This window comes from Branchiostoma floridae, chromosome 7, assembly GCF_000003815.2.
Source record: "Branchiostoma floridae strain S238N-H82 chromosome 7, Bfl_VNyyK, whole genome shotgun sequence".
In the NCBI taxonomy this organism is placed as follows: Eukaryota; Metazoa; Chordata; class Leptocardii; order Amphioxiformes; family Branchiostomatidae; genus Branchiostoma; species Branchiostoma floridae.
Genome location: NC_049985.1, coordinates 9104363 through 9118823, shown reverse-complemented (window position 1 = coordinate 9118823; position 14461 = coordinate 9104363). Strand labels below are relative to the sequence as shown.

Below are 14461 nucleotides of genomic sequence, written 5' to 3'. Positions count from 1 at the left end.
TTGTCATTGAGTCTACATGGTAAACATTGATTAAGTTGAGCATTACGGATTTGTGGACGAAAGCCACTCGAAGCAAAATTATCCACATACATATCTCAATAACGATAAGTCTTTAAAAAGATAATAAAGTCCAAATCAATAAAAAAAATTCAAGATATTGTTAGCAAAGGCATTTCACTTTCTTCGAGACTCCATGGTAACTTCAAGCTGCCCACAGACAAAGCATCCAAATGAAAGCTACATTGCATGATTAAGTTATTAAATTGTCTGTTCATGAGTTGTAAAATCTAAGCTAAAGCTGGCAATCTTTATTACTGGTTGTGATATAAGTCATAGACAGACATCGACCAAGGAGGATTTATCGAATTGTGATATACACCGACTAAATCGCGCCCCTAGCAGCCCATACGTAGAGGTAGGGGCCTGTCAGCCGGGAGAGAATGTGAAAACAGTGATTAACATTATAACGTTAACATTAGTTAACGCAGGATAGTTGTGATGCACAACTTGCAACGTTAGTTACTAGTGTTTTATCTATGCTGTGAGTTCTTGGTGAGTTCTCCCGTGAGTATGACTTTCTACTCATCATCCTTGTTAAATTTGTGAAAGTATTGTACCGAGAACTGGCTGAAACAAATTCAGCATCCTTGATGATGCATTGGAGTCTTAACGTTACTGCTTTTTACACATTTTAACGTTGATACAACAAAGTTCAAACACGTACGCAGATACCAAGGACCCTCCTATAGCTTCTACATTTCCTTGCTGCAATTTTCTTTGTCAAACTGCTTTGAACTTGATACAGAAAACAACAACAAGGGAAGCCAAGGACATTATCATCCTTATATGATCAATGAAAACCTAACGATTCAACGTGCGCGCCATCTGTTCGGAGATTACTGTAGTATTACCGGCTTTTCATTTTTTTGCAACAGCCCATGACAAAGCACTATTCGTGAGCGACCTCTTGCGGTTCTAAGAAGGACTACTTATGACGTTATGCATGACTCAGCTAAAATTTTGCAATGCGGAAGTGGCCCTGTGCTGGAGGTGTATTAGCCATTATACACTTGCTGAATCATTCTTTACACTCTCTGTAAGTAACGTCACTTGTGGTATTGCACAGTCCTAGATGCGTCAGACATCCAAAACAAGAGGGGCGGGGTCTATGTTTACAACTTTGCTACAAACTTGCTGACTCACCGATAGTTGCTGGATCGGAATAAACAGACATCATGCTGACTTGATGCTGACTAATAGACAGTTGGTAAATATAAGGCACGTGGGAGTTTCGGTAGCAGATCATTTGTAGGACGCGTGCAGGTAAGGATCACGTTATATGTAAGACTGTTTATAATATTGTATTTTGTAACATATCTGACAAAGTCGAAATTGTTTAATTCTGTATTGAAGTCATTGGCTTTATCCTAAAACTAAAAGTTGCTGCTGAATGTATGGCCAATGTCCTGAAATTCCCACCTATAACAATGGCAGAAGATACTTCAAGTTCGAACCGTTCTGTACAGTTTTGCAGATATAATGTTATATATTTCCTGCAGGTTACGTTACATTTTACATCTGTGTATATCAATTTGTGATTGCTATGACCTTTGACCAGCTGCATAACTTGTATTTGATATTACTCTATGTGTTATAACTTTCAGGCAATAACAAAAAAAAAAAGAGTATCTGAGACAACTGGAGGGGACAAGCTTGGTAAAGGAAGTTAAACTTTTGCAGCATTTGTTTGTAAACTTTGTAAGTCATGACTAATAAAGTTTTAATTTGCCTTCTTCAACCAGGCAACTGCATGAAGACTGAACATATCCTCTTATTCTACACCCTGAGTCACCTGATCCAGACAGCAGTCAGTCGTCACGACAACCAACACCAAGACAGCGAGGCCTTCCAACCTGTCAAACATATTGGAACAGACTCATTTGCAGTGAATAACAGCTCCAAGGATTTGAGAACTGCTACAGTGACAGCGATGTCTCGTACGATTGTCAGGAGTTTCGAGAGCGTAGAGCAGGATGAGGGTGTGGGGGCGAGGGTGAGGCGCAGCGTTGGAAGGCCTGAAGTAAGTTGTCAGCTTCGTTTGGCATTAAAAAACAAACTTTAAAGTATAATTGCAATGCTTTACATTTGAGCTTTGTTGTGATGCATGCAAATGTCCAACAAATGGCAAGATTTAATACTTGAATTTTACCAAGAAAAAGTTCCTGCTTCAGAACTAGAAGTGTTGCTCTAATAAAGGATCTAACTTGTAATGTTCTGCCCTCAGGAACATTGCAGTCAGTATTAACATTGTCCATCTTTCTCCATCACAGTTGAAGAGCTTGGACCCCTTCCTGATGCTGGACGAATTCAAAGTCAGAAAACCTGCAGGATTTCCTGACCATCCACACCGAGGTTTTGAAACAGTAAGGTTGCTTCATTGTTCACTCTTGATTGCCCATGTATATTTGTGTAACATAGAAGGGTAAACATGTAAAGGGACAACCTTTTATTTGGCTTCCTATTGTGGAACAAGATGGCTGAGGTTTGTTATCAAGGTGACCATAGGGGGACCCCTCCATAAACTCCTTTCATACATGAATTCTCTATTGAGCAGACCTGTTGTCTGATTGGCAGGCCACCTACATGTTGAGTGGAGTGACCAGACATGAAGACTTCATGGGACATCAGGGCAGGATCGGGCCTGGTGATCTGCAGGTTAGCATGGAGCTTTGTGGTTAATGGCAGATTCTTACATCAAGGGATGTGGAATTTTTCATTTCACTGCCACATTAATCGAGCATACATGTAGTATTTGTCTGTCCATTTGGTACTCCGATATTGTTGAGGCATTGGGACGGTCTTAAGAAGTGTACATAAATGTACAACATGCAGCTGCAAAGTTAGGTGTGAGATGATCAGACTGTATCACACCAGCCTATTGGTACAGTAATAACATTACCGCTGTAATTGCCACTCTCAGAGTCATATAGTTTTATTGTCCTACACAATGAAGACATACTGGGGAAAGTTTAAAGAAGTGAGCTTCTGGGAATAGATTTAAGTTTGAAGGACTGACAAGTGACAACCCAAATAGACCCAAAAAAGCAAGCAAGTCAAAACCTTAGGACATAAATGAACTTGAATTGTGCCCATGTTAGTGGATGACAGCAGGGAGAGGAATCGTCCACTGTGAGATGCCTGGAGACGACACAGAGTGCCACGGTCTGCAGCTCTGGATAAACCTGAAGAGAGCGGACAAGATGATGGAGCCGGCTTACCAGGAACTTCTGAGCAAGGACATCCCCAAACCCAGCAAGGACGGGGTTACTGTGGCTGTGATCGCAGGGGAGTCGCTGGGGGTGAAAGTAAGGCGTGGTCAATGTTATTAAAACACACTGTATAAGATACGCTTACCTGCCTAGATGCCAATAGACTAGGGACTGGCCCCTTGCTCCTCTCCATCAGGACTCTCCAAGTCGCACTGTCCTCTGCACTTTCAGATACGCAAACATCAAAATATAACTTCTGGGAAATGTCACATATGTGAACTAGGACAGTGGCAGTAAATTACTTGTAAATTCTTAGTAATAACACCAGTCAAGAAGAGTTCATAACAAGCATCGTTTTTTTATATGTTCATGTGGCAGTTACATTTTCCTTGGAAAAGTGTTCAAATACCTATTCCAGTCAGAGGACATTATGGCAGTCTTTGTTTTGTTGTTACCTCAGTCCCAGGTGTACACAAGAACCCCTACCATGTACCTGGACTTCAAGCTGGAACCAGGAGCGAAGTACACTCAAGTTGTCCCAAAAGGTCGGTAGAACCAATACACAATGAACCAATGTCATTTTCTTCATTATTCAACAAACATTTTTATAGCCCTGTTATATGACTATGCATGAGAAGATTAATGATTGTAGACAATGCAGATGGCTGCAGTGAGCTTTTTTCAAAGAAGAATATGAGGACTGAACTTTTTTTATTTCTCCTAGGATGGAACGGGTTTGTTTATGTGCTGTCAGGACATGTACATCTTGGTAAGTACAGATAACTTGATCTTTTGATCTGTTTTCTGAAAAATAACCCAAGTATGTATGGTTTTATACATGCACGTGTACTCCACCATAGTATCCTATCATGTAGCCTCCTGTACCGCCAGCTCTAAAGTGAAGTCAATTTTATCTTCTACCTGTATAACATGCATTGGCATAATACCGGTCATAAGCCTTATACCGGTCGATTAAAAATAGTGGAACTTAAAGAGATCTACACATGCAACAATACTTATTTCTGAGGTATGCACACTTCAGACATCTAGGTGTCCAATACATAATTTACAAAGCATCGATAACAATGCATTCGAAGACAACAAGGCCAAAAGTTTTCAGGTCATTTTCGGGGCAGGCTAGCTCGTCGTGGGACAAACACACTGTCACGTTCATCGCCAGATTTGTAGATAATAATCACATGTGCTCACGGCACAAGACGAGCATGATTCAACAGCAATCTTGAATTTCTTTTGGTGACCTACAACTCGTGTAAAAGTGTGAGGAACCGTTGCATTATCGCCCGGATCTACGGCTGAATGGGTCAAATTGAACGTACGCCGCCATTTTCCCGCCATTTTTAATGCTACGGCCAGCAGTAAAGTTTTACGTCATAGCGGTTGTGACGGACCAAAATTAAATGAAAATTCTTGTCAGTATACGCCCATTTTCTCATGACTTTTTGTATGCTCATGCAGATTTTTGTTTTGTGCAACTACTAACAGGAAAGAAAGGAACAACAGAGGATGTATAAAGGTACATAGCAGCAGTTAATTGTGCCGTGTTTCGTTCGGCCGGTATAGTGCACCCCCTTCCAACCACGCGCCCGTTCTCCGTGCAATTCCGCGGTGTGTTCTAATTACGATATTATGTTTTTAGCAGGACCAGAGAGACAAAATAATTTACACAGAAGAAGTGGCAAAGGTAAGCTGTAACAGCAACATGTAACTGGAGAAAATGATGCGTTGATCATTTGCCAAATTAGCATTGCTTGAGAAATTGCAGTAAACCGACCGGTATTATGCCAATGGATGTTGTAATACTTCAATGGTATGCCATGCTGTACAGCAATTATAGAAAATACCATCTGCAAGATGTCTCTGAGGTGCAGCTGTCAATCAATCTCCCATACAGGCCCAGAGGACAAGCAGACGTTGGGAAAACCGCATCACACCATGGTCATGAGCGATGGAGAAGGACTTACCCTGGAGAACAAGGTATGCTCTGGGATACATGGGATATCAGAATGACCTCTTGTGTGAATTGCAATACCATTCCTTTTCTGGCACTATATCTCTGCATTACATGTTTTTCTAACAATGTCAAGTTTAATACATGTAACTTCCTGTCTCCTGGGATGTTCAGGGTCCAGAAAAGGTTCACTGCGTGCTGATTGCAGGAGAGCCCATCAATGAGCCAGTCTACCAGTATGGTAAGGTTCCATTACTTCTGTTCATGTAATACAGACTACATTTTTCAAGGAAGTTTAAAGAAAACCACCTTGGTAGCTTGTACCTCTGCTGAGACAGTTGCTCTGTTCCTTGTTCCTTGGCTTTTATGAGCAAACAAAAGTTTCATTGATGAAGAACAAAAACACATCAACAAATATCTGATTGACAATTCATTTTGTTTACTTAATGTGTCATTGTGTTGATAGAACTAACCTGTGAAGTTTCCTGTTTCTCAGGTCCTTTTGTGATGAACTCCCAGGAGGAGATCCGTCAGGCCATGGATGACTATCGCCACGGCAGGAATGGCTTTGAGAACGCGCCTTCTTGGAACTCTTTTGTTGTGTACGAGGACTGAGTGGTTTAAGCATATCTATTTCTGTATTTTCAATATCACAAAGAAACGAGAAGTAGTCGAATAAACATAGTAGAATACGATTCTTGAGTATGTTAGATTCATTGTATATATTTCATGCATCTCTTGCTGCGACCTGTACTGAACCCAGTGGGTATGTATGCACAATAAAGGTCTTCATTCATTGTTTCTTAAACCCACCTAGATGATTCATGACACAAATTCGGTATGATTTAAAGTAGACAATAGGTGACATCACACTCTTGGCTTCACTGAATAAGATTTTAGGGTTGTAGCAGATTGTTGGGTTGGGAGATAGGTAAGCGAGTCAGTAAAAATCCCAACCACTACTATCAAATCCCAACCACTACTATCAAATCCCAACCACTACTATCGAGAATAGTTTTTCATGTCTGGAGCATGCATATGCTTGCAAGTGGCGACAAGGCCAATATGGGACAGACACACTGCCACAGTGGCTCACTGGTCATAAAATGAATGAATAAATATAATGACCTGTTTTGGATAGCAGAAAAGAACAGAAACGTTGTAAATGTTATATAAAGATTTGTCATTCGATATTCTGTTTTCATCTGTATAGTAAGTTTTCAATTTACGTTTATGTAGATTGATCTTCAACAGTTTGCACTACAACTACTTTATTGATTTCATTAACTCCAATTCCATTTTATGTCTTATGTGAATATTGCAAGATTTGTCCTAATAAGATAAATGTTTAAATATTGTTTCGTACTATGATACCATATTCTTAGTATAATGGTTGAATGCTGAACTGTTCTATTAGGAGTAGTAGATTTTTATTAGGGAAGAAAGAATAAATCAATTATTGGATTAAGCACTTTACTACCTGCATTATTCATTTGTGCCTTGATAGGAGTTTGATTAAGGTATATCCAACTTTGGGTACCCAAAGTTGACCTTGACCTTCATCTTCCCAAGACCTGCCCACCAAATGTCATTTAACACACAATCCATCTGGAAGTTCAGAAGTTATGCTGGCCACAAATATCCGGAAGCACAACACACAGACACACAAAAAACAAGCATTTGGAGACCCCACACCTACATGAAATATTTTGAGGCATAATTGGATTTATTGTTTTATCTTGTCTCATTGATTATCCAGATAAAGCTGTAATTAGCATAATCTGTGTTATTTATGATGGTCTTCTTAACCAAAAAAACATACATTGTATGTGCAGAAGTCCTTTCCTTTTGGTAGAATTCCGGGTCCATGTTAACATTTCATAATGAACTATGCAGATGACCTGTACATTTAAATATCTATACATAGTGGTCTGTCTCAAGATATCTAGATATCATCCGTCAACTTGGGCCTTTTGCTGAACAGCCCATCTGCTCAGAATATAGTACGATCCTTCACCCCAACACCTGCTTGGGGAACCATATAGATAAAGATTTGGACACCTGACAACAAGATGATGAAACAAGAACATGTCATACGGGCATGCCCAGCCTCCCTCAAGATGACGAGAACAAGGACAGAGGATTTATCATGTGATAAACTGATTCGTGTTTTCATCTTTTTTTTCTCATCTCTGTGAAAATACAGCATCTAAATCATTGAAAATCCTTAAGATCTGGACTTAAAAAGTGGCACATTTTGATTGACGTCCCCTTTTTCAGCCTTTGTGCTGTTTTAATGCTAATTAACGCCTTTTTAAATGGTTGCCCGGGCGACCAACACAACTGAGTCGTGTGTTTTTGTTTCACCAAGGTTTCAGTACCAAAGGGATTATATGAAAGTCATCGGAATTATTCTTCAGGCAGATTTGTGAAATCCCCCCCAAAAGGGGTTATTTCATCAGTTTCGTGTTTTCCCTCACAGAGCTTTGCATTCTGTTATTCAGAAACGCATTTGCTTTGATAAGTGTCCCGATATAGCTCTAAAAAAAGTAAGATTCTTTTTTCGGTTTGACCTGTTTCTATCATATAACTAGGAGAATCGTTAACAAATCATTTATTAGCATCATTAGGTATCATTTAGAAGAAACTTTTGGGAATTTGGGCGGTCCCTGGTGACGTCATCATGCTTGGTTCGATTTAGATAGCCAGCCCGGCCCACCATGCCCTTAGAACAATCTTCCCCGACTCGCTTCAACTCAAGACGCGTCCTCAAGTCTTCTCACACAAAGGGTCGCCACAAGGTATGTTTTGCACTTGTAGACCTTCTAAATAACTTGTTATATACATAATACTTATATCTATGCAGCCTTCTCCAATGCTTTCCACTTCTGCACGGTGATGAGATCTCTAACGTTAAGTCTTTTTGCTCATTTTGGCTCTTTCTCTTGCCCTCTTTGGAATCTTTTTCCTCTTTGAAGTCTAGGCTACCAGAGAAGCAAACCACGCCAATACCAGAGGACGTATATAAAAGAGCCCAAACCACACTTCTGAATGGAGAGCATTTTACCCGTAACTCCCTCACACATCCTCACAGTTCACCTGTTGCACCTGCACAACTAGTCTGCGCAACATGTCTCACCCACGCTATGACGCCTTAGTCCTTGCGTCATCGTCTTTGTAACAATCTACAAATGCGTACCTCAACTCAGCACATATGTTCTTTATCTTTGAGAGTTAAGATTTGCCTGTGTCTCAGTCTGATCGGACATTGAGTATAGGGGTGCTGTCATTTTAAAAGTCACTTTACGGTAACTAATATAGTAGAGTGAAAGCCGATGTCATCAAATGCGTTAAGGCCTCTTTCTCCGGAGCTCCGATAGTTTTAAACAAAGTTTTGGGTTAGATATAACGTTACAGGGGTCAGGTGTATCAGGTCATACTACGTGATTCGGACAGTACCGCCTAGCACTGTATTGGACGAAATCGTTGTGAAAAGGAATAAAATGCTTAACATTGCTTTCTGATATCTACATTCCTCATGAGAAAAGTACCATTACCTTTCATGTCCTCTGTTAAAAAAAATATAGATACTACTAATAGTCTCGGCAAGGTAGAATTTTTGTAGTTCTTACCTATTTGTGTCTGGCTTTCGGACTCATCACGATTATACGCATGTGGTTTCCCAGTCATTTAATACAAACTATTGATGTTTCTATATTCTTATAGCGCTGCTTATGATAATATAAACACGTCATCATGATGATATAAACACGTCTGTCAACATCCCAACACAGTGCAGCCCTAGAACCTGTCAAGTCAACCTCCTCCTGGCACAAAAGAACTTTTCTCCCAGCCACAGTTAAGTTATGGAACTGCCTCCCACAAGACATTGTAACTATCAGAGACTTGAGGAACTTCAAATGGAAAGTTAATGCCCACCTCACCGAAACTCGCCAGCGTGATGTAATGTAAAATGTCAGCACAGCTGTTAATGATGAGGTGTGGACACAGCATAGATAAAAAAAAAATAATGATTAGCGCTTGCAGGTGGAAGAAAAAAACAAGAATGAAGCAGAGTAGAGTTTATAGTAATTTCCACCAAGTTTTACAGCCAATCGTACAGGTGCAGTTAGCGTTGAAGGATTTTAAAACGCCAGTGTGAGTCTAATTCTTCACCAAACAGATTTCTTTGTAGTGAAATGGACCATTGGTATCAGTCATACTGCATCAGGTCCAGGTTCAGGTCCGGACCTGGACCTAATCCTCTGGACCTGAACCGGACCTGGACCTGAATTTTCTGTACCGGTACCCAGCCCTAATAATGATGATAGCGCTGCTTGGAAGGCATTACTAACAATGTAACAAACAACCAGCCGTAAGGCGAGTCTGATTTGTCTCCTGTCAGCCTTTGCTAGGCCACAAGCCTGTAAACCTGGCTGTGTCACCTCCCTCACCTGGGATAAGCCTATTGTCCGACGATCATTGTATGCAAATCCTGAATATTGATCTCTACGTGAGGAACTTAAGTCTAGATATCTTACATAAAAAGAACGCAAACTTAAGGCTTCGCGAATATTTATTCACCCGGGCAAGGGATTGGATCTGCCGAGTCCACTTCACCTAAAGGTGCACTCTCACTGCACTTGCGTCACGCTTGCGTCATTGCGGGGTTCGAAAGATACTCAACGAATTTCAAGAAATAAAGAACTAATTTTCTTACTTTTTGTGTATTTTGTCGTCTTCTAAGTCGTACTTTTACGTATTACGCAATATCTAAATTATAAAAATCGGGGAAAATAACAAAACAGTGACGCAGTGAACGAACCCCGCAGTGACGCAAGCTTGACGCAAGTGCAGTGAGAGTGCACCTTAAGGAGGTGCATTCAGGCAATCCGGCTCAATACGTTTTGTGGCTATTTTCAGACAATGTAAAGCGTTCAATGCAAACATTGGAGTTCTGTTGGAGACAAATTCATATTTTCCTGTTGATGTTGATAATTATAGCAATTTTCCAGACATTGCAGCAACTGCATCTACGTAAGGGATCAACTGCAGCAACAGCAGAAATGTCTCGCACGATTGCCAACAGTCACCAGGCTGAATTACAAGTGTTTGAACGCTATGGGACCAAGGCCAGGTACGCTATTGGTTACAGCGACTGGCCAGAGGTAAGTACGTGTAAACTAATTTTCTTTTATGATCTTGTAGAGATAGTCTGTGTAACACAATCTCCGCTGTACAGGGCTGTAACTGGCCCCTCCCCGCGGCCGGCGGATGTTTGGCGGGCTGCTATAAGTGAGATTTAATCAGGCTATTGTAGAGAATGTTATATACTCGTTGCAAAAGCACAAGCTATTATTAAAACTTGATTATTAAAGACACCAACTAGTGAGGAATCATGCTGCATATCTTGGTTGTTGTTCCTCTGTGTTTGCATATTCATGACAGAAAAAGAAAATAAATCTTGGAACAAAAAAGGAACATTTTTGCATTGCCCCGTGCCCTACAGATGGCGGCTGGACTGGACCCCTTCATCATGATGAATGAGTTCGAAATCACCAAACCAGGAGTTACCGACCATCCACACCGAGGCTATGACCATGTGGGTTGTTTTAACTTCAGCATTCAGTCGAATTGTTCATGTTGACTTTCCAGAACATTTGATCAGTGATAAACAGAGTTGTTGAACAGAGTTGGTCTCCATTTTTCCAGGCCACCTACATGCTGAGTGGAGCAGACAGCAATGAGGACTCCAAGGGATATAAGAATAGGGTCGAGTCTGGTGGCCTGCAGGTTAGTGTGATGGCATCCACTATGGCAGTCAGCCTTTCTGCTTGTAGTTAATAGCTGTTGGAGTAGACATGATGATTTTGCAAGTATACACGGACAGGAGATAACAATAACAATAGTATAAAGTAATGAGATAATAAACGTAAAATTAAATGAAAGTTATTACATAGCGCTACTTCTAATATAAAACGGTTGTTATCGGGTTTGACTCTTTTTTTTAATGCAGTGGAACATGAAATCCCCTACCTTTCGGGAGATATGTCCATTGGGTGGTGTTAGCAGAAATGCAGTTTCTTGTAGGTTCGTGTGATGTACAAATCTGGGAAAATTTTGCTGACTAGATTAAAAGATTGTCTCATAAAACAGACCAACCAAATCAAAGACAAGATCTGAACTCAATTAACAGTGAAAACGTAAAAACATTACCCGTTTCCAGTGGTTGACAGCAGGTAAAGGAGTCGTCCACTGTGAGGTACCGGGCAGTGATGATGACACTAAGGACCACGGTCTGCAGCTCTGGATAAACCTGAAGAGAGCGGACAAGATGGTGGAACCAGCTTACCAGGAACTACTGAGCAAGGACATCCCCAAACCCAGCAAGGACGGGGTTACCGTGGCTGTGCTTGCAGGGGAGTCGCTGGGAGAGAAGGTATGGTGCTGTAGATTGTGGGTATGTCAGCACAGGAGGATGTCTGAAATGTGAAATATCACAGGACATTTTGTGACACGAGTCAGGCAGATTGTCAAACCGTACATTTTCAGGTACATGTATCATAATTCATTGAAATCACTGCACAAGATTAGTTCTATAACATTCTTTCTAGAAGTATCGAACAGGTAGTTTCTTAATTAGTGAATAATGGCACTGGAAGAACGCCCAAAAGCAGTTACTCAAGCAAATGTATATAATTTTGCTTTAGTAACTGCGTTTTGGCGTATCTTATTACCTGGATGTCTACGAGATTGGAAGAATTGTTCTTTATTTGTCGTCCCATTAACTATGGCACTTTGTTTTGTTGTTACCTCAGTCTCAGGTGTACACAAGGACCCCTACCATGTTCCTGGACTTCACGTTGGAGCCAGGAGCGAAATACACGCAAGCAGTGCCCAAAGGTTGAGGACTCACCATTTGTATCTGTGCTTTAGTAGGCCCATGGGGCTATCAGGCAACATATTAGCCTTATAGATATAGGTGTAATAGAAGGTTAGTACATATTTTGACTCCTGTTGTATCTTTTCTTATTCCAGGATGGAATGGCTTTGTGTATGTCATGTCAGGGAATGTGCATCTCGGTAAGTTCGGTGTTGTATCTAAAGTCACACAAAGTTGTCATCTGCCTTATCATCACTAAACAATCTGGTGTTTCGTATGTCAAGTTCTCCAATATGACTTTCATTGTCAGTTGCTGTGTTTGATACGCCCGATACCTCGATCTTGGAGGTTAAGCAACGTGCAGTCCGGACAGTTCTTGGATGGGAGACTACCCAAGGACGACCGGATGCTGTAGCCCGACCAAGCATTTCCACCAAATCGTCTTTCGGAAGGGACGTAAAACGGGAGTCTCGCGCTCGAGGAGGCGCCTCGACTACGTAAAGCAGCCTCAGTACTCAAATTTTATTGGCTGCAAATACACCAGATGTTATTAACTGTTCAATCTCCCCCTACAGGCCCAGAGGACAAACAAACAGTGGGAAAACCTCACGACTCCCTGATCATGAGCGATGGAGACGGACTGGCCCTGGAGAACAAGGTACTGTCTTGGAATTCGGGAACATTTCTTGTACGGATTGCAATGTTGTGCCTTCTGTGGCACTATTTGTGCTTATCGTGCGTTTTTCTGACATGTCAAGTTACCTATTCCTGTCCCCTACGTTGTTCAGGGTCCGGAAAAAGTTCAATTTGTACTGGTTGCAGGGGAGCCCATCAATGAGCCGGTCTGCCGAGGAGGTAGGTTATTTATGTACGTCATAAACAGGTAGTGGTCTCAATTCAAGTATGAAAGTTCTGTACTAGGTCGTCTCTTCACGGTTGTTTTAAATGAGTACAAAATAAGATGTTACCGATGAGATTTCAACAATTGTTACTAACGTTTCACATAGCGTTGTTGACAGGGGAACAATTCACCGCTTTCAAATCTGGTCTGCTGGAGTGAATTTGATACCATGGATTACCGTGATGCAACATCAATAATTGTTCTAAGTGTTTCGAGAGATCTAATTTGCGAAACTTCAGGTCCTGCAGGTCACTTTGTGATGAACACAGAAGAGGAGGTCCGTGCGGCCCTTGAAGATTGGAAAAGCGGCAAGAACGGGTTCGAGAACGCACCGACCTGGAAGTCTTCTGTTGTCGCTGAGCTCCAGAAGTAAACAGTTCTCATGGAAATACAGTCAAACCTGTCTATGATGAAAACATTCACAATAGACAAAAGACCACAATAAAGAAAATATTAACACCCAAAAGTCACCACAATGGTAAGGTGGTCACAATGGAGAGGTTTGGCTGTAAAAATGACAAACACTGAGCTGACCTTATCACTTGTTAGTAATAGTATTGTGCTCATCATTCTATAAAGCTTAAGATGAACTGAGATCGGTCTCTCACTTGTAACTTATGTGTCGATTTTGTGGACACTTCAAAGAAACAAGAGCATTATATACAGCAATCGTTCCCATCCCATATTATCCTAGCTTTTAGGTAATGTACACCACACATGTACAAGCGGATGGATACATAGCTTTGGAAGCTCAAATTCACATATCATACCGAATCCCTATGTGAGCATCATAGTATATTGCCATTGTCTGTTTGTTTATTCTGTAGGATGGCATGTCCAACTATGCTCCTAGATCTAGAAACATCAAAATTTTAATTTGTTCGTTTTCATATATTCTTGTGTGCTAAATCTACACCCGTGCAATCGTTTGTTGATTGCTTTGTTAATTCGAAGATTAAAACACTATGAATGCGTCACTATAATGTATGTGGATCTTGATTTAGAAATCCTTTACGGTTCATCCAAAAGTGGGATTAATTTCTTCTTTTATGGGTTTCAGCTTTCCTAATCAAGATGCTTACTGTCAGTAAACAAAATGTCGTTCCTTACTACTTCCGAAAAATACGACGCCATCGATCGGTCTAACGGTATCTTTGCAGTGCCACCTAGCAGTATTGATAGAAACTGCACCACCATCTTTCTGCTGCAATCTTGGTAGGAAGCGTGCCGTTCGGAAAGCAGTTAGATTGTAGGTCAACACGCAGAGAATCAACCGGAGGTACGACCGGTCTGCTCTTGATTAAAGTGCGACAGAGACTGGCTGAAATGTCTATGACTTTAAGGAACGAAGAAAAGAATGGGCACCAAAGTATACAAATCTCTACGTCATCATACTAGTAGTTGTTAACGCGATTGTATCGCTGCCCCTAGGGCCTACG

At 41.0% G+C, this 14461-nt stretch overlaps 2 protein-coding genes across 2 annotated transcripts; both read left to right on the top strand.

The window, feature by feature from the left end:
- The first annotated feature begins 1081 nt into the window (after positions 1 to 1081).
- On the top strand, positions 1082 to 5933 carry LOC118419900 (pirin-like). Its single transcript, XM_035826556.1, has 10 exons — positions 1082 to 1323; positions 1803 to 2080; positions 2331 to 2423; positions 2635 to 2715; positions 3159 to 3365; positions 3730 to 3814; positions 3994 to 4038; positions 5182 to 5264; positions 5413 to 5479; positions 5735 to 5933. Exons 2-10 carry the CDS (start codon positions 1811 to 1813, stop codon positions 5851 to 5853), a joined length of 1050 nt encoding a protein of 349 aa, XP_035682449.1. The 5' UTR covers positions 1082 to 1323; positions 1803 to 1810; the 3' UTR covers positions 5854 to 5933.
- A 2053-nt stretch (positions 5934 to 7986) lies between these two features.
- On the top strand, positions 7987 to 14191 carry LOC118419901 (pirin-like). Its single transcript, XM_035826557.1, has 10 exons — positions 7987 to 8039; positions 10254 to 10406; positions 10748 to 10840; positions 10951 to 11031; positions 11465 to 11677; positions 12057 to 12141; positions 12277 to 12321; positions 12697 to 12779; positions 12910 to 12976; positions 13262 to 14191. The coding sequence occupies exons 2-10, from the start codon at positions 10305 to 10307 to the stop codon at positions 13393 to 13395; spliced, it is 903 nt and encodes a 300-aa protein (XP_035682450.1). The 5' UTR covers positions 7987 to 8039; positions 10254 to 10304; the 3' UTR covers positions 13396 to 14191.
- Positions 14192 to 14461: the final 270 nt, after the last annotated feature.